Source organism: Entelurus aequoreus, linkage group LG27, assembly GCF_033978785.1.
Source record: "Entelurus aequoreus isolate RoL-2023_Sb linkage group LG27, RoL_Eaeq_v1.1, whole genome shotgun sequence".
Lineage (NCBI taxonomy): Eukaryota > Metazoa > Chordata > Actinopteri > Syngnathiformes > Syngnathidae > Entelurus > Entelurus aequoreus.
The window spans coordinates 3,637,994-3,660,099 of record NC_084757.1 but is presented as its reverse complement, the minus strand read 5'-3'; the positions used below and the strand labels follow the sequence as shown (position 1 = coordinate 3,660,099).

At 36.5% G+C, this 22,106-nt stretch overlaps 1 protein-coding gene across 1 annotated transcript in view; it reads left to right on the top strand.

Annotated features, from left to right (window-relative positions):
* Positions 1 to 601: 601 nt before the first annotated feature.
* Positions 602 to 22,106, top strand: part of nme7 (NME/NM23 family member 7) — an 89,121-nt gene continuing 67,616 nt past the window's right edge. The window contains exons 1-7 of the mRNA XM_062038548.1: positions 602 to 724; positions 5,451 to 5,558; positions 8,005 to 8,171; positions 8,356 to 8,466; positions 13,516 to 13,566; positions 18,217 to 18,424; positions 19,236 to 19,341. Of these exons, the coding sequence (XP_061894532.1) occupies positions 722 to 724; positions 5,451 to 5,558; positions 8,005 to 8,171; positions 8,356 to 8,466; positions 13,516 to 13,566; positions 18,217 to 18,424; positions 19,236 to 19,341 (754 nt within the window). The 5' untranslated portion in view covers positions 602 to 721. The remainder of the gene's footprint in view (positions 725 to 5,450; positions 5,559 to 8,004; positions 8,172 to 8,355; positions 8,467 to 13,515; positions 13,567 to 18,216; positions 18,425 to 19,235; positions 19,342 to 22,106) is intronic.

Genomic DNA, 22,106 nt, shown 5'->3' with positions numbered 1-22,106 from the left:
GGAAGGTTCAGCAGTTGCGTTCAATGCTACTCGAATATTTCGCAATTATTAAATTGTTAGGCCCTCCTCTATGTATACACCGCTTCTAGTTTACGCGGGAGTTACCATACTATCATGTTGTTGTGCTCTAGAATGCCAAATTATATATATTTCTGTATAAATATGCATATTTATTCAGTATAAGTTTTTCCACACATTTTCAACGATACTCCTCATATGAACTGATCAGTAACGACGAATAACTCGCTTGTTTGATTTTATGATCATTAAATCAAATTAATATGATAATTTGTAACATTATTACAACACTCAAATACACTGTACACATGTTCAACGCCATATGATTCAAAACTCATTAACTATTCTTGTACCATGAACGCCTCTCTTCTTGTAGGTCAGTTACTATGGAAACCAATGTTGCGTTCATGTTATAGGAAATCTCAGCTTTGTACTTCGTTTTCACACCTCAGACAAATATAATCGTTTTAGGGGACATCTAAACAATATAGCGACAATAGAATAAATAAATACAATTCACAGTAAGAACGAGGAGTCAAAACGTACTTCGTTGCGGGCGCCTCTAAATTCTATGCGACGTCCAGGGATTGATAAAAACCCTAACTTTTACTCTGTAGCCCGAACGCACCACGGGCATAGCCTGGGCTAGCGAATGCTCGCCATACACAACATTGGGACATGAATACTTTGTCAACGTGAAATAATGGTAAGTTCATGAGAATATATATCTTTAAAAACGTCGGTAATGTGGACACTCGGGTAGTTAGCTTCCATACGCCACCAGTTGAACGAATGTATTGAAAGTCAGTCGATGTTTTAGTAGCAACAAACAATATTATTAGCCCCACTGACTAGCTAGCTAGCTAGCATAACAATTACTGCGTACAACCTAATTAATTTTATTCTAACATCTTCAAATAGTTCTATGTTTTATAACTCTGCGGGATGCCAAACATCCTGTCCATAGTGTGAGAGTCCAGTCCATAGTGGATCTAACATAATAGTGTGAGAGTCCAGTCCATAGTGGATCTAACATAATAGTGAGAGAGTCCAGTCCATAGTGGATCTAACATAATAGTGTGAGAGTCCAGTCCATAGTGGATCTAACATAATAGTGAGAGTCCAGTCCATAGTGGATCTAACAATAGTGTGAGAGTCCAGTCCATAGTGGATCTAACATAATAGTGAGAGTCCAGTCCATAGTGGATCTAACATAATAGTGTGAGAGTCCAGTCCATAGTGGATCTAACATAATAGTGAGAGTCCAGTCCATAGTGGATCTAACATAATAGTGAGAGAGTCCAGTCCATAGTGGATCTAACATAATAGTGTGAGAGTCCAGTCCATAGTGGATCTAACATAATAGTGAGAGAGTCCAGTCCATAGTGGATCTAACATAATAGTGAGAGTCCAGTCCAAAGTGGATCTAACATAATAGTGTGAGAGTCCAGTCCATAGTGGATCTAACATAATAGTGAGAGTCCAGTCCATAGTGGATCTAACATAATAGTGTGAGAGTCCAGTCCACAGTGGATCTAACATAATAGTGAGAGTCCAGTCCATAGTGGATCTAACATAATAGTGTGAGAGTCCAGTCCATAGTGGATCTAACATAATAGTGAGAGTCCAGTCCATAGTGGGGCCAGGTGGGGGTCATCTTGAGTGGAGACGGGTCACTAGCGCAGAGACGTCCCCAACTGATGCACAGATGAGTGGTCCACCCCGGGTCCCGACTTTGAACAGCTAGCGGCTTCATCCGTGGTCACCTAATCTGTGCCCCCTCTACGAAGGAAAGGGGGACAGAGCAGAAAAGAGTCGGCAGATCAACTGGTCTAAAAGGGGGGTCTATTTAAACGCTAGAGTATACAAATGAGTTTTAAGATGGGACTTAAATGCTTCTACTGAGGTAGCGTCTCTAACTGTTACCGGTAGAACATTCCAGAGTACCGGAGCCCCAATAGAAAACGCTCTATAGCCCACAGATTTTTTTTGAGCTCTGGGAATCACTAATAAGCCGGAGTTCTTTGAACACAGATTTCTTGCCGGGACATATGGTACAGTACAATCAGCAAGATAGGACCCCCTGCTGGCCCCACTATGGACTGGATTCTCACACTATTAACTCGATCCACTCAACGTCCATTGCATCGGTCCCCTCCAAGGTTTCTCATTGTCCCACTGAGTTGAGTTTTTCCTTGCCCTGATGTGGGATCTGAGCCGAGGATGTCGACGTGGCTTGTGCAGCTCTTTGAGACACTCGTGATTTAGGGCTATATAAATAAACTTTGATTGAATGATTTACAAATGAGTTTTAAGATGGGGCTTGAATGCTTCTACTGAGGCAGCATATCTAACTGTTACCCAGAGGGCATTCCAGAGTAGTCAAGCCCCAATAGAAAACACTCTGTAGCACGCAGACTTTTTTTGGGCTCTGGGAATCACTCATTTAAATACATGTACTGATACAGAAATACAATCACAGCTTTTATAATAAATACATTTCCTCGGTGGCCATTTGATTAGAACGTATCAAACACAAACAGTTAGTACACAAATACTGCAGCTTCCAGAAAAAGTACAAACACTTAGTACACAAATACTGCAGCTTCCAGAAAAAGTACAAACACTTAGTACACAAATACTGCAGCTTCCAGAAAAAGTACAAACACTTAGTACACAAATACTGCAGCTTCCAGAAAAAGTACAAACACTTAGTACACAAATACTGCAGCTTCCAGAAAAAGTACACACTGTGACAAATAAATACATGTTGGACTTTTTCAATGTAACGGTAATACACAATTTACCCCACTAAGTGGCGCTACAACACTATCATCCGGTCAGTGTGGTGCACCATGCGTTACTGAATGTGCAGGTGTACCTAATGTTTTATTTTTTATAAATTTAACATAACCAACAAGGAAAGGAAAGTAAACAAAAGCAAATACAGATAGAGTATTAAATATTATTAAACAATAATAATACAAAATATGGAAAAAAGACAAAAAGGTACCTAAATCACTTAAAATGTTTTTAACAAAGGTATAAATTTAAGGGCATTTGTACTCTTAATCATCCTCCAAGATTTGATTGATATTTATAAACCATTAAGCCAATTACAAAATGTAGGCTTTACTTTCATAAATCGACGTTTATGTAGAATTTTTTTTGCCTGGAGCATAATAATGTTGACAAACATTTCTATGTTACAGTCGTTTATATACCATTAATAATTTACATTTTTATTTCTTTAATTTTGGGAAGAATTGGGTATGTAATATATCTTGTCTTTATTTTCCTTAGCTCAACGTTTGTAAACTCCTTCAGGATATATTGTCTATGAACTGTGCCCGGAAAATATTCTTTCACTAAAACTGCCCTCATATATTTGTTGGAACATTTTTCATCACAGAAATGAACATCTTCAATATTAAGCTTTCTCAGACATCATAGATTTTAAGAGTTTAGTTTAGTTGAGTCTTTATTTGAAGGGACAATGCACAGAAACATTAGGCTCAAAGACAGATATGTTCTGTACCAGATTATAGCTAAATAGCTCATTTCCATCTGCAGTCCCTGGCTACCTAAATTAAAGGGATACAAAAATAATGCATTCAAATTATGACAATAAAATCATACACACGTATTAAGAAAAAAGTCATAAAATGCCCTTCCATGGACACATACTTAATATACAATACAACCACACCTCATGTACATCATCACACAAAGACAATACATGCTCTTGTTCACATCTGTCATCATTTGTAAAAACAACCGTGATTTTAACAGACATACCTCACAATTTACAACAAAAATGCTCTCATGGATGAATATAATACACATTAAAGTTGACATGTCAAACAAGGTGCCCACCTTAGTGACCGTGTGAGCAGCTTTGATTGCTCCAAAGCCACTTTTTAACTTCAACTGTGAATGAAGAGTAATCTGTTAGACTTCTGAGTATAGAGGTATTGCTTTGGTGATCTTTTGAAACAGATTAATACTTTTCATAAATTCGTACGTAAACAAACTGTCACAACTGTCCATAAAATGTCTGACAGCCCAATATATACACTACCGTTCAAAAGTTTGGGGTCGCCCAAACAATTTTGTGGAATAGCCTTCATTTCTAAGAACAAGAATAGACTGTCGAGTTTCAGATGAAAGTTCTCTTTTTCTGGCCATTTTGAGCGTTTAATTGACCCCACAAATGTGATGCTCCAGAAACTCAATCTGCTCAAAGGAAGGTCAGTTTTGTAGCTTCTGTAACGAGCTAAACTGTTTTTAGATGTGTGAACATGATTGCACAAGGGTTTTCTAATCATCAATTAGCCTTCTGAGCATACTTGCCAACCTTGAGACCTCCAATATCGGGAGGTGGGGGGTGGGGCTTGGTCGGGGGTGGGGGGGTGGTTGGGGGCGTGGTTATTTAAAGCTAGAATTCACCAACTGGAGTATTTCATATATATATATATATATATATATATATATATATATATATATATATATATATATATATATATATATATATATGTATGTATATATATATATATATATGTATGTATGAAATACTTGACTTTCAGTGAATTCTAGCTATATATATATATATATTTATTTTATTTACATAGAAAAAAAAAGAAAATACTTGAATTTCAGTGTTCCTGTGGCTATCCATTAGATGGCAGTATTGTCCTGTTTAACCTCTCCGTTCATTGGGCAGGCAAGCTGTTTATTTTGTGGGAAAGCGGACGTGAGAACAGGCTGTCCCCACTCAGTCTCAGGTCCGCATTGAGCTGGAGGGGGCGTGGCCTCCAGCTCCGGCTGAATACCGGGAGTTTGTCGGGAGAAAATCTCTGCCGGGAAGTTGTCGGGAGAGGCGCTGAATACCGGGATTCTCCCGCTAAAAACGGGAGGGTTGGCAAGTATGCTTCTGAGCCAATGAGCAAACACATTGTACCATTAGAACACTGGAGTGATAGTTGCTGGAAATGGGCCTCTATACACCTATGTAGATATTGCACCAAAAACCAGACATTTGCAGCTAGAATAGTCATTTACCACATTAGCAATGTATAGAGTGTATTTCTTTAAAGTTAAGACTAGTTTAAAGTTATCTTCATTGAAAAGTACAGTGCTTTTCCTTCAAAAATAAGGACATTTCAATGTGACCCCAAACTTTTGAACGGTAGTGTATATATATCTATATATATGGATTTTTTATTAACTAGAATGTAATGGGTATTCCATATAGGTGTGTTGTGTGGAGAGAAATTGTGTTTAAAACAACAATTTCCAGTAAAGTAGGGTCTGTTAGTGAAAATCAGACAGTTTGACTGGTAGTGAGTTGACATGAAAGTTTAGGTGTACCTAATGTTGTGGTCAGGAAGTGTTTGAAGACCCCTTCATGATTCGAAATGTGTTTGTTTCAGGACATTAAGGACCGCTTTGCCTTCCTTGCTGAGTGGTACGACCCCACGGCGTGTCTGCTGCGGCGCTACCAACTCTTTTACTACCCCAACGACAACTCAGTGGAGATGGTAGGCGGGAAAGAGTGGCGGAGTTGAACTCATTCTTAAGACCTATTCAAATGGTATCCAGACAGATTTCTAAAAAAAACAGCGTTTCTTAACCATCGGGCAACCTGGAGGGCAGCTAAAAAACATCAGTTTCTCAGCTGTTGTCCGTATGGGCCATGGCGGTACTCAGTAATACACTTTTCCACCACTAACACTTCTTTTTATTGTCATTCAAATTTGAACTTTACAGTACAGATAAGAACACAATTTTGTTGCATTAGCTCATGGTAGTGCAGGATAAAAGAGCAATAAGGTGCAGATATAAATAAATAGATGACTGTACAGATAAATATATTGCACTTTTGCATATGCATCCACGTTTATGGATGTATGTTGTATTGTCTTTATAGTCCAGCCAGTTAATCAATTTTTGTGGGGAATTGAGGGGATTATTTTGATGCGTTCAAGAGTCTTACGGCCAGAGGGAAGAAGCTGTTACAGAACCTGGAGGTTCTGCTACGGAGGCTGCGGAACCTCTTTCTAGAGTCCAGCAGTGAAAACAGTCTTTGGCGGGGCTGGGAGGAGTCTCTGCAGATTTTCTGAGCCCTGGTTAGGGATGTGCGTATCGATCCTGTGGTATCGTTTTTTCGATACTCACACGCTACTCATTTGGCATCACTTTTCTGAAAAAAGTATCGATATAAACCAAAAAACGGCGTGTGAGGGGTGCGAGCATCACTTTCAGATGTTTTTGATGACTTACTTAACTTACTATGTGCTGGGACACCCCTGTACCTGGCAGAGTGTAGAGCTGGCCCAGTCACGTGACAGGAGACAGCGAATGAGCGTGGTCAACGTGCAACACACACACAGCCAGCCGACAGCGATGCAGCCAGGCATATCCAGTGTCAGGCATTGTTTATTTTATTTTTTTACTGAATATTTTTGTTTAAATGATTATCCTAAATTCAAATAATTTCCACACAGGGGAATTTACTGTTAGTTGAAAATTGCTTGAGTATTTAAAACAAGATAAGAAAGAGATACAATTTGGAGATTCTTCATCTTTGCATTACAGTTTTATTTTTTTCCAAGAAAATCTTGAAATATATGATTGAATGTGATTTTGGTTTTAATCTGTAACATGATTTTTTACATTTCGAAAACATTAGCCTATTTCATATTTCATTAATTGCTAATTATATCACAAACTTTAAAAAACAACTGCAGCTTCTTGCGATTCGGATTTGACAGTTAATTGGAAAGCCCTAATATCTAATTATTATTATATATAATATATAATTATTATTATATATAATATTAAATTTATTTTTTCATATTTATGTTATTTATTTTGATTTTACTTTTATTATACATTGACCATAATACATGTGGTATAAATGGTCTGTATTTGTCTTGTGATTTGTCTTAAATAATAATAGTAATAATATTTTTGACTGACAAAAATTGCCAATAAGAAATTAATGGTATCGGTATCGATGAAAATGCAAGAAAAAGTATCGGTATCGTATCGAATCCTAAAAGTGTGGTATCGCCCATCCCTAGCCCTGGTCAGGCAGCGGCTTTTTGCCATCTCCTGGATAGGAGGAAGAGGAGTATAATGACACTCAAACAAACAGAAGAAGTCTGGAGATAGTCAGAGAAGTTTCTTAAGTGCAACAATTATGACTAAAGCGGTGAAGCACTTACATTTTATATTATTAGTATTTATTTAGTTAGATTTTTTTTTTTTTTTTTTGCACTGTGTAATAGTAAGTAATTATTTTTCCTTATTTTGCAGTATATTTGATTAGTACTTATTTTGTAATCCGCCTGACCTAAGCCTTGATAATAATCTTTGCCATAAACACATGGTTTCATATCCTTTGACAAGGTTTAGCCTGTTAAACTGTAAGTAGGTTAGATCTAATTATTGAATATGATTAAAATTTAAAGAGTAAGATTACTAATTCAGTGTTAATATTTGAGTGAATCCCGGGCCCCTCTGTAGTGGAAAAGTTGGCCCCCAAAGTCAAAAAGGTTAAGAACCGCTGGTATAAACGATCTTGTGTTGCATCATTGTAATAAGAACGTAAATAATTATTAAACACAAACATTCAAATAGATACAGTACAGCAAAAGTAAATAATGTGTTTCATAAACACATGAATATTTCATATACATATAAATAAATAATATTTGTGTAGTATTTTATTCAAATAAACTTACTATAATGGCCCCATTGCTCCTGAAATGAGCAAGATAGGACCCTTTAAGAAACATGGCTTCAAATAAAGATGACAAGTAAATAAACACTATTTGAGGAAAGATGGTGTTTATGTTTGAAAGCACATTTCATGTTGTTTACTGCTAAGTTGTATTTCAGGACATTTGAGGGGGAAACTGGCCTCACTGATTATGTGGACTTTTGAACTATTAATCCGTCATTTTTAATTCCCTTTGACAGTTTGACGTGAAGAACCAGAGGATATTCCTGCGGCGCACCAAGTACGGCGACCTGCGCAAGGAGGACCTGTTTGTGGGCAACCGCATCAACGTCTTCTCGCGTCAGCTTAACCTCGTGGGCTACGCCGACCGCTACACAGCCAACAAGCTGGGCAGCAAGAAAGAAAGGTACCTCACCACCTCAACAAACACGCAGGTATTTTTAGATGTTGTACAGAATACGAGCACAGCGTCAGGGTCAGCACTTCCAAGGCTGTTTTATATCACGCTTTGAAAAACACTCTCGCGGATCTGCAAGTCACACAATGTCAGTGTTTGGGATTGAAGTGAATAATCTTTTCCTGTCGTCCAGGACGCTCGCCCTGCTGAAGCCGGATGGCGTTTTGAAGATCGCAGACATCCTGGAAATCGCGAAAGACGCCGGCTTGATGGTGACCAATGCTAAGATGACGCATCTGACATGGTGAGGAACTTTTTAGTCAAGACAAAACTTACGTGGAAGATACATATCTACTCACTATATATATATACATACACATATATATATATATATATATATATATATATATATATATATATATATATATATATATATATATATATATATATATATATATATATATATATATATATATATATCCTTCCATCCATTTTCTACCGCTTGTCCCGGGGTGCTGGAGCCTATGTCAGCTGCCAACATTCACACACTAGGGCCCATTTAGACAATCAACCTATCCCCAGGTGCATGTCCTTGGAGGTGGGAGGGGCCTATCTCCAGGTGCATGTCCTTGGAGGTGGGAGGGGCCTATCCCCAGGTGCATGTCCTTGGAGGTGGGAGGGGCCTATACCCAGGTGCATGTCCTTGGAGGTGGCAGGGGCCTATACCCAGGTGCATGTCCTTGGAGGTGGGAGGGGCCTATCCCCAGGTGCATGTCCTTGGAGGTGGGAGGGGCCTATACCCAGGTGCATGTCCTTGGAGGTGGGAGGGGCCTATACCCAGGTGCATGTCTTTGGAGGTGGGAGGAAGCCGGAGTACCCGGAGGGAACCCACGCAGTCACGGGGAGAACATGCAAACTCCACACAAAAAGATCCCGAGCCCGGGATTGAATTTAGGACCTTCGTATTGTGAGGCACATGAACTAACCCCTGTTCCACCGTGCTGCCCACCGGCCGAAAATGCATAATAAAGAAGGAAAAAAACATAAGTCGCACTGGAGTATAAGTCGCATTTTTGGGGGAAATTTATTTGATAAAAGTCAACACCAAGAACAGACATTTCAAAGGCAATTTAAAATAAATAAAGAATAGTGAACAACAGGCTGAATAAGTGTACGTTATGTGAGGCATAAATAACCAACTGAGAAGGTGCCTGGTATGTTAACGTAACATATTATGGTAAGAGTCATTCAAATAACTATAACATATAGAACATGCTATACGTTTACCAAACAATCTGTCACTCCTAATCGCTAAATCCCATGAAATCTTATACGTCTAGTCTCTTACGTGAATCAGCTAAATAATATTATTTGATATTTTACGCTAATGTGTTAATAATTTCACACATAAGTCGCTCCTGAGTATAAGTCGCACCCAAACTATGAAAAAAACTGCGACTTATAGTCTGAAAAATACGGTGTATATATATATATATATCTATCTCCATCCATCCATTTTCTACCGCTTGTCCCTTTCGGGATCGCGTAGGGTGCTGGAGCCTATCCCAGCTGCATTCGGGCCTGCATTCAGGTGGAGGGCGGGGTACAGCACAGGCCAAAAGTTAGGACACACCTTCTCCTCATTCAATGTGTTTTCTTTATTTTCATGACTATTTCCATTGTAGATTGTCACATCAAAACTGTGGATGAACACCTGTGGAGTTAAAGTTAAAGTAGCAATGATTGTCACACACACGCTAGGTGTGGCGAAATTATTCTCTGCATTTGACCCATCACCCTTGATCACCCCCTGGGAGGTGAGGGGAGCAGTGAGCAGCAGCGGTGGCCGCGCCCGGGAATCATTTTTGGTAATTTGACCCCCAATTCCAACCCTTGATGCTGAGTGCCAAGTTATGTACTTAACAGAAAAAGGTGAAATAACTGAAAACATGTTTTGTATTCTAGTTTCTTCAAAATAGCTACCCTTTTTGATGTTGAAGGTCTTAAAAAAATGATGAAGAACGTCCGGCGGGCCGGATTGAAAATCACAACGGGCCGTATTTTGCCTTGGTCTGCTCTACTCATACCAATCACACACGTCCGGCTTCACTATACTAGCACTAACCGTAACCGTAACAAAATGAAAACTCGTTTACAGCAGCTGTGGTTGCCAGGAATTCACCGTAAAAAAATACCGTCACGATGTATAGAACATTACGGTATGTCGATGTTGAATCCGTTAATGTTTTTTGCTTACGGTAAATTGATATAATCCATGAGCTTCAAGCGCACCTGTGTAGTGAAAACCATTTCAGGTGACTACCTCCTGAAGCTCATGGAGAGAATGCCAAGAGTGTGCAAAGCAGTAATCTTAGCAGTAGAGGTATCTTGACATGTTTTGATGACATACAAGTGACTCCAGACTTCCTGCCTGCCATCTTTCTTGTCTGCTGAGCTTTTATTCCATTTTACTAAAGCAGTTACAGTTGCAATCTACATTTTATGATTTAAGTGCACTTCACTGTAATCTAATCACGGAGATGTCCTCTCTGTCCTCTCTGCCAGTGGCAAAGTGCGCTAGCCGGCATTTGCTCCAATGATGTCGTCTCACAGCGATCCAATATAAAATAGTCCTGTCTTGTCAGGAGAGCCACTTGTCATGGCTTTAGACATGGGATTTCCATAATGGGGCCGTGTGGCTCGGTTGCTAGAGCGGCCGTGCTAGCAACTGGAGGGTTCCGGGTTCGATTCACACTCCCGCCGTCCTTGTCACTGCCGTTGTGTCCTTGAGCAAGACAGTTAACCCGCCTACTCCCAGTGCCACCCACGCTGGTTTAAATGTAGCGTAAAGATGTAGAAATGTATGTAAAGCTTTTTGAGTCTCTAGAGAAAAAGCGCTATACAAATATAATTCACGGATGTACCCTTTGTGCATTTCTGGACGCCATTACATTTTCCCACGTTACAGAACGGGCCGAGGGTAAAAAAAGAGGCAGGACGCATGCGGGTTAAAAAAATAGTGCCGTAAAAGGAACTTATAGTTAACGCGTTATCGCTTTTACAGTTACCTTTTACAGCCCTAATGTGTGTGTGTGTATATATATATATAAATAAAATAAAATAAAAAAAAATAAAAAAAAATAAAATAAAAAATAAAAAAAATATATATATATATATATATATATATATATATATATATATATATATATATATATATATATATATATATATATATATATATATATATATATATATATATATATATATATATTAGGGATGTCCGATAATATCGGTCTGCCGATATTATCGGCCGATAAATGCGTTAAAATGTAATATCGGAAATTATCGGTATCGTTTTTTTTATTATCTGTATCGTTTTTTTTATTTGTTTTTTTTATTAAATCAACATAAAAAACACAAGATACACTTACAATTAGTGCACCAACCCAAAAAACCTCCCTCCCCCCATTTCTTTCTGTTATCAATATTCTGGTTCCTACATTATATATCAATATATATCAATACAGTCTGCAAGGGATACAGTCCGTAAGCACACATGATTGTGCGTGCTGCTGGTCCACTAATAGTACTAACCTTTAACAGTTAATTTTACTCATTTTCATTAATTACTAGTTTCTATGTAACTGTTTTTATATTGTTTTTCTTTCTTTTTTATTCAAGAAAATGTTTTTAATTTAGTTATCTTATTTTATTATTATTTTTAAAAAGTACCTTATCTTCACCATACATGGTTGTCCAAATTAGGCATAATAATGTGTTAATTCCACGACTGCATATATCGGTTGATATCGGTATCGGTTGATATCGGTATCGGTAATTAAAGAGTTGGACAATATCGGAATATCGGATATCGGCAAAAAGCCATTATCGGACATCCCTAATATATATATGTATATATATATATATATATATATATATATATATACAGGTATATATATATATACAGGTATATATATATATATATATATATATATATATATATATATATATATATATATATATATATATATATATATATATATATATATATATATACACATTCTAGGGCTGCAACTAACGATTAATTTGATAATCGATTAATCTGTCGATTATTACTTGGATTAATCGGATAAAAGAGACAAACTACATTTCTATCCTATCCAGTATTTTATTGGGAAAAAAACAGCATACTGGCACCATACTTATTTTGATTATTGTTTCTCAGATGTTTGTAAATGTTGCAAATTATAAATAAAGGTTTATTAAAAAAATAAAATAAAATAAAAAGCCTCTGCACATGCCCATAGCATAGATCCAACGAATCGATGACTAAATTAATCGGCAACTATTTTTATAATCGATTTAATCGATTAGTTGTTGCAGCCCTAATATATACATATAAGCATATATATATATATGTGTGTGTATATATATGTATTTATATATAAATATATGTATATGTGTGTATTTATATATATATATGTATATATACGCTATATATATATACATATATATATATATTACACACTATATGTACAGTTATAGATGTTGCTTTGATATCTGAGGGGATTATAATCAGGGGAAGGTTACATCAGAAAAAAAAAGTTTACATTTCATATATTTATCTCCTGGTCCTTATTTTCCTTAGATTATAGAAACTATCAATAATTATCAATATTGACTAATATAAAACACTTATATCGCGTTACAGTTTTCAGCGGTATTACCCATCCCAATTTAAAAGGACTAAAATAAGCTTGGTCATCGACGACCACGATGTATCCCACTGGACGTCCTCAGTGTTTTCTCCTGTATTTCTTTTTTTTTTTTTTTTCCCTGATGTGCTTCCGACTTTGTGGGAACACTTTCGAAAAGACACTTTTCCGTTCCCACTGCACTCAGCACAGTCCATACCCTGGGAAGTCGGGTGTGGAAGAACCAGAACAGGTCCACAAAGGGAGCCAAACTCCCCACAGACAAACTTACAGAAGTAAACACAGATGGACGTGTGACATAGTGCAGGGATTCTCATACTGTGGCACGCCAAAGAATCACATATTTCAATATTCAAACACAGTGTTACTGTTCAAACTGTGTGTAATGTTACATATTGAATATATTTGTAGTGCTTTGTTTTTAATGTATATTTAGGCCTACTACGCTCCTGTATTTTAATGTTGGTCATTATTGTGGTACTTGGAGATCCAAGTGTTTTCTGAGGTGGTAAAAAGTTTGAGAACCGCAGACGTAAATTAACAGAAGCACGCCTACAATGTTGCCTTTTCCTCTGCCAATTATTGATTCGTTTGTTGGCTTAAAGCAGTTTAAAATTGAAGTGTTGTTTTCTTTACAGGAGCCAAGCGGCAGACCTTTATGTGGAACATCAATCAAAGCCGTTCTTTAAGTAAGTGTTCAAAAAGCGCTTATTGACTGATAGCTGGGGCTTTTACAACATACTAAAACTCATAAAGCATGATGTGTGATTGATTATATCACTTTATGACGGAGGTAACTACGCTACTAGCAAGGAAACAGCCAGCACCCGACATCTGCCTGGATTGTCATTTCATTTCATTTTCCTTTATTTAACCAGCTAAAACTCTTTTTTGCAAGAGTGACTTGGCCAAGAGGGCAGCAAAGAAGATTTTGTGATACATATAACGACATAAACAACAGCAGTTGCACACCATAATTAAGAAAAATACAAATTACTTACAACACTGGTGTCAAACTCAAGGCCCGGGGGCCAAATCTGGCCCGCCACATTATTTTATGTGGCCCGCAAAAGCCTGGAAATAATATGCGTTAATAAAATGCTTACCGGTAATCTTTTCTTACTAAATATATTTGTTCTTTCCCTTTTGACATTTAAAATCATGTACTGCATGCAATTGCATATCCTTTAAAATCCAATGTTATCAAAATCTAAATATTATATTATCATGTATTCCAAAAATATTTTTTGTTGAAATAAAGATAAATACTGTACTTAAATATCTGCTTTGACTTATGATTTCAAAACAAATTATCAATCAAATTGTAGACTGTAAAATTGACAATAGATTTTACGGTTGAAATCCGCCAACAATAAAAACATTAAAACAAGATTTTACGGTAAAAAAAACCCAAAAAAACTGGCAGCTCCATTGCTTTAATTTTACAGCTAAAAACAGTGGTATTGTTTTTCCATTCCATTCCATTCATTCCATTTTTGTATATGCTGTAAAAAAACCCCACTGCTTTTACTGTAAAATTCTGGTGACTGAGCTGCCAGTTTTTAAAGTAAAATTGAAATATTTTTTTTGCAGCTTATATAAACAAATATATTATGTATTTTATATATATATATATATATATATATATATATATATATATATATATATATATATATATATATATATATATATATATATATATATATATATATATATTTCTCATTGTTAAAAGCGGCCCTCTGAGGGCAACCATAACTGCGATGTGGCCCTCAATGAAAACCAGTTTGACACCCCTGACTTACTACATTAACATAAAAAAAACACACACAATAGCAGCGCCCGAATTTTACCGGGGCATTTGCCGCGACCGCCCTCGTCATTTGCCGTAATGCTCAAAAAATGGACCGACATTTGCGGCAAGAACATGCCGTGACCGCCCTTGACTTTTTACTTTTTAATGGACGAGGGAAGTAACAGTAAACGGTACAATGATAATTTGCGATAATTCCCAACGTTTAGTAATACCGTTACATTTTTTACTGACCGAAAAAACTTTATTTATTAATGCATTTTCGGCAGCAGCAAGTCAGGCGCATGCGCACTAGCGTCGTTTAGCTTGATAATCATGGCGGACCAACGACACTGACTTTGCTGCAGAGATTTCCCCTCGGATTAAACGGAGCCAAGCGCTTGGTTTAACATCATTTTCCCTTGCTTACCGCCGTGCGTTTAAGAGCGCACTGCTGTGTTTAGATGGAGACAGGTGTGGACAATATTGGAGACAGGTGTGGACAATATTGGAGACAGACGCACTTGTCCCCACACTAAAAGTACACAGCGAAGGAGAAAACTATTTGATGTTTTGCAGCAGGCGATGTGCCGTGAACATTGTCACAACTTGTTTATAAAGTCTTACCTTTGTTCACTGGGATGTTCACTCCTTTATTTAACTGCAAACTGTATCAGTGTTCAAATAACATCGAAACTAGCTGTAATATTTTGACATGTTTTTTTGATGTGTGAGGCTATACTGTTGTACTGAAACACTAGGGAGGCGTTGGAGAAGAACAAAGCTTGTTTATTAGACTTCATCTTCATTAGCCAAACAACTTTGTGTTTTATTTTGATATCAAAAAGTAAACACCAGGTTGTGTTTACATTAATTGTGTTTTTTTTCATGTCACTTCAAAAATCATTGACGTGACATCATTTTGTTAATGTGTTATTGTGTACAGTTAATTCCTATACGACATATTTCTGCTCAAACTCATAAAGGATCTGTCCCGATACATCATTTACATGATGTACATAACTTAAAAAAATAAGTAAATAAAAACTCTCTATCAAAATGAAAAAATAGAGATAAAGGCATCATGTAATGACAAAAAGCTGACAAGTTGATGTTATTAAAGAATAAAAAAAACCTGATATTTGTCTAAATGTGGAAATACTGTCAAAGCGCTTTGAGTACCTTGAAGGTAGAAAAGCGCTATACAAGTATAACCCATATAAATATATACATAAGGTTTATCTATAGTCTTTTTATTAGACATTACAAATGACATGATGGTATTACGTTCACACCCTAACACTGCTTTACCTAACAATCAGTAATCATAATTTCAATATTGATGACAATAATCTTAATTATTACTTAGGCCATAATTGGCAGCCCTAGATCTCATACATGAACACTATATATATACTGTGTGTGTATATATATATATATATATATATATATATATATATATATATATATATATATATATATATATATATATATATATATATATTAGAGATGCGTTAAAATGTAATATCGGAAATTATCGGTATCGTTTTTTTATTATCTGTATCGTTTTTTAATTTTTTTATTAAATCAACATAAAAAACACAAGATACACTTACAATTAGTGCACCAAGCCAAAAAACCTCCCTCCCCCATTTACACTCATTCACACAAAAGGGTTGTTTCTTTCTGTTATTAATATTCTGCTTCCTACATTATATATCAATATATATCAATACAGTCTGCAAGGGATACAGTCCGTAAGCACACATGATTGTGCGTGCTGCTGCTCCACTAATAGTACTAACCTTTAACAGTTAATTTTACTAATTTTCATTCATTACTAGTTTCTATGTAACTGTTTTTATATTGTTGTACTTTCTTTTTTATTCAAGAAAATGTTTTTAATTTATTTATCTTATTTTACTAATTTTTTTAAAAAGTACCTTATCTTCACCATACTTGGTTGTCCAAATTAGGCATAATAATGTGTTAATTCCACGACTGCATATATCGGTTGATATCGGTATCGGTTGATATCGGTATCGGTAATTAAAGAGTTGGACAATATCGGAATATCGGATATCTGCAAAAAGCCATTATCGGACATCCCTAATATATATATATATATATATATATATATATATATATATATATATATATATATATATATATATATATATATATATATATATAATATTCCAATATTCCTGCAGGCCTCGAATTTTAACTTTGTAAGGTCAAGGCAAGTGTTGCCTTAAAGGAGGGCTCATATTTTAGGGCACCAAGGCAAGTTAGAAGGGCACCAAGGCAAACATTATTTTCTTCCAAGGCAGGAGATTTTATATATATATATATATATATATATATATATATATATATATATATATATATATATATATATATATATATATATATATATATATATGTATATATGTATATATATATATATATATATATATATATATATATATGTATATATATATATATATATATATATATATATATATATATATATTAGGGATGTCCGATAATATCGGCCTGCGATATTATCGGCCGATAAATGCGTTAAAATGTAATATCGGAAATTATCGGTATCGGTTTTTTATTATCGGTATCGGTTTTTTTGTTTTTGTTTTTTAATTAAATCAACATTAAAAAAACACAAGATACACTTACAATTAATGCACCAACCCAAAAAACCTCCCTCCTCATTCACACAAATGGGTTGTTTCTTTCTGTTATTAATATTCTGCTTCCTACATTATATATCAATATATATCAATACAGTCTGCAAGGGATACAGTCCGTAAGCACACATGATTGTGCGTGCTGCTGGTCCACTAATAGTACTAACCTTTAACAGTTAATGTTACTAATTTTCATTAATTACTAGCTTCTATGTAACTGTTTTTATATTGTATTACTTTCTTTTTTATTCAAGAAAATGTTTTTAATTTATTTAACTTATTTTATTTTATAATTTTTTTTAAAAAGTACCTTATCTTCACCATACCTGGTTGTCCAAATTAGACATAATAATGTGTTAATTCCACGACTGTATATATCGGTTGATATCGGTATCAGTTGATATCGGTATCGGTAATTAAAGATTTGGGGAATATCGGATATCGGCAAAAAGCCATTATTGGACATCCCTAATATATATATATACATATATATATATATATATATATATATATATATATATATATATATATATATATATATATATATATATATATATATATATATATATATATATATATATATATATATATATATATATATATATACATACACAACCTTAAAAAGTAGAAACGTGAGGCCTGCAATAGGTAAACACTTTCAGTAAAAACAAATGAAAAGCAACAGAACCAGTTTCTCCAAAGTAATAAGCATTGTCTTTCTTGCTCACTTGTTGCTAGGCAGACTTCATGTGTTCATGTCCCAATGGCGTCACGGCTTGGTGTTAAATATGTTTTGCGCACTACCTTACAAGCGCAGAGAGGGGTGTGTTCTTGTTAAAATCAGGTGTTGCTTGGCTCCTCAGTTCCCTGGTGCATCAGGTGTCCTCCGCCCCCGTGGTTGCCTTGGAGCTGATGGGCGACGACGCCGTGTCCATCTGGAGGAAACTCCTGGGACCCTCCGACGTGGCGGCGGCCCGGAAGGAGGCGGCGCACAGCGTCCGCGGGCTGTTCGGAACCGACGACGGCAGAGACGTGGCGCACGGTTCGGACTCGCTGGCTGCCGCCGCCAGGGTAAAGAACTTTATGATCCTAATATCACTTTATACTTCTGATGTACTCTTCAGAGATCGACCGATTATCAGCCGGGCCAATGTTTGGCATTTTGATATACAGTACAGGCCAAAAGTTTGGACACACCTTCTCATTTAATGCGTTTTTCTTTATTTTCATGACTATTTACATTGTAGATTGTCACATCAAAACTATGAATGAACACACGTGGAGTTATGTACTTAACAAAAAAAGGTGAAATAACTCAAAACATGTTTTATATTCTAGTTTCTTCAAAATAGCCACCCTTTGCTCCGATTACTGCTTTGCACACTCTTGGCATTCTCTCCATGAGCTTGAAGACGTAGTCACCTGAAATGGTTTTCACTTCACAGGTGTCATAGTTTTGATGCCTTCAGTGACAATCATGAAAATAAAGAAAACGCATTGAATGAGAAGGTGTGTCCAAACTTTTGCCCCGTACTGTCTGTATATGTTATATTTATATTGCAACTACGGTACATTTGTAGTCTACTTTATACCTTTTCTTTTCATCCTGTTTTTGTGCCCTTGTGTGCATTATCCTTTCTTGAGCTACTGTGTGGAACAATTTCCCTTGTCGATCTTTAAAGTTTGTTTAAGTCTAAGTCTAAATAATTTCACTGCTAATGAAATATTGGTTACCGGCCTCCTTGACTACTAAAAATCGGTATCAACCCTGAAATAAACGTATCGGTCGATCTCCCCTCTTTCCATCCTGGTTAGACTGAATGCCCTCTCGAGCAGGGAACACAATCCAGCATCTTCAAAGTGTTGTGTTTGCATCACACAGGAGCTGGAGTTCTTCTTCCCGACAGCGATTTGCCACGGTCCGCCCAATACGGCCCTCTACTCGGACTGCACGTGCTGCGTCATCAAACCTCACGCCGTGTCTGAAGGTAAGCGCACAAGTCTCGACTCAACAAGCGGGAACGCGGACGTCCCGTTTGTCGCTCGTGCACACGAAGAGCGTGAAAAGCAGAAAAATAGCAAGGTTTCCCTGAGGATTGCAGCTTGCAGGGGACGGGCGACTCCGCCATAGCTACACTTCACAATCCTTCGTGGTAGAAACTAGGGGTGTCCTGGTCCGAAATTGATATCAGTCCGATATCACCAATAAAAACATGTATAGGATTATATGGGTTTGCATGTCCTAAAGCGTCTTTACTTATGCAAATCTGGACATGCAGTTAAATGTCCTCCAATAAGCACACATAAGGTCGGTCATTACTTCTATCATAGTCAAGTCATTTACAAAAGGTAAACATTGAATACTATAGGACAGACCTGGGCATTCTGCGGCCCGCGGGCCGCATCCGGCCCTTTGTGCGTCCCTGTCCGGCACGCGTGAGGCCAATTATAAATTACAAAATAAATTTAAAAAAGTATCTATGTCGAGTGTGCAATACAACGGTGCTGCTTTTGTTTTGAAAATCGTTATTTGTATTACTTCCGTGTGGACGTATGCGTGTGCGTGATTGTGAGTGAATCTGAACAGCTGCAATCACAAATTACAAAATAAAGTTGAAAAAACATCTATGTCGTGCGCGCAATACAACTGTGCTGCTTTTATTTTGAAAAGTATTATTTATGGGCGTGTGTCCGTGTGTAACCTGCGAGTGAAGGTGCACATGCAGCGACAAGTGATGCACGGTTTACACCCGAGACGCTAAAAAGAGAAAAGTTGATGAAGAATGGCGTGTTTTCAACAAGACATGGACTGCCAAGCAAGGTTCCCTCTAAGGTGCGCGCCTGCGCAATTGCGCACTGCTCAAGCGTCCGCTGCGCGCAGCAAATATATGCCGCGCACCAAATCAAATCCCATCTGAATTCTAAACAAAATAAACATATTTATTCTATGTAATTTTGCAATGCAACTTTGAGTGACAGTGACAACAAGCGGCCTTAACGGTGTTCGTCAACACCGTTCAATTGAACACCGTTCAATTATTGTAACGTCTATCGAGATGCTTCGAGGACAGGAATTATATCGATCACTTTATTGAGCAAAACTGTTTATATTCGGACATAACCACACCAAAAACATGAGTAAAACAATTCTATCTGGAAAAACTAGTCATTTTCTGCCGTACAAACCAGGCCAAAACCAACTTGTCATCTGTCACCAACACGCATAGCACTAAACCACTGGTGCATTTATGGCCACACAAAAAGTCGGACAACTCAAACACCACACAAAGTTACACTATGACTCCTCAGTCATACGTGTGCTTATTTTACTGTCATTTATTATTAATGTTAATTTATTTATATTAGTCATGGAATGCTGTTACACACACTATGTTGAAGTATTACTATTATTATTAATTATTATTATTATTATTATTATTTATCTTACGGTATATATCAAAAATAATATTGAGCAAAATTTAATTGAAATATTGTCGATGTGGCCCTCCAGCAGTGCTCGGGTTGCTCATGCGGCCCCCAGTAAAAATTAATTGCCCACCCCTGCTATAGGAGCTCGCAGCTACACAACAGCTAAGCACACCAGCTCGACATACGCAATAGTAACTGAACAATACTGAAGTCTAAAACAGCACATTTGTCAATATAAACAAGTATCACATCATTATAATTGCATATTACTTACACCTACATAGTAGGGTTGTCCCGATACCGATATTTTAGTACTGGTACCAAAATGTATTTTGATACTTTTCGGTACTTTTCTAAATAAGGGGGACCGCAAAAAAATTTAATTATTGGCTTTATTTGAACAAAAAGTCTTAGGGTACATTAAACCTATGTTACTTATTGTAATTTAGTCCTTAAATAAAATAGTGAACATACTAGACAACTTGTCTTTTAGTAGTAAGTAAACAAACAAAGACTCCTAATTAGTCTGCTGACGTATGCAGTAACATATTGTGTCATTTATACACCTATTATTTTGTACACATTATGAGGGACAAACTGTAAAAATGGATTATTAATCTACTTGTTCATTTACTTTTAATATCTGCTTATTTTCTATTTTAACATGTTCTATCTACACTTCTGTTAAAATGTAATAATCACTTATTCTTCTCTTGTTTGATACTTTGCATCAGTTTTGGATGATACCACACATTTCGGTATCGATCTGATACCAAGTAGTTACAGGATCATATATTGGTCATATTCAAAGTCCTCATGTGTCCAGGGATGTATTTCCTGAGTTTATTAACATAATATACATTTTTAAAAAAGGAAAAAAGATTTTGTGACGATGAAAAATAACAATGTAATCATAGTAGTATCGACTAGATACGCTATTGTACTTGGTATCATTACAGTGGATGCCAGGTGTAGATGCACCCATGGCGTTTGTTTAAATTGTGACGCCGGTGAGCTATTGTATCCTCCTACGGTGTGCAGTGAAACATATTTAGCTATTCCTCTTCCTCCAGTGATAATGTAACTTGTAAGAAACTTACTTTATTTGTCGCCATGGAGGCAAGGATTAATGATTTAGAAGTAGCTAAACACTGCAGACTGGATGGATGTTCGCTGCTGGCTAGCTAGCCATGTCTTAAAGCACCTCTTCCTGAGGGTAGTACCGTTTTTGATTCATTAGTACCGCTATACTATACTAGTACCGGTACACCGTACAACCCTAATACAAAGTCTCTAAGCCTGAAGCGTACTGGAATTTATCAGG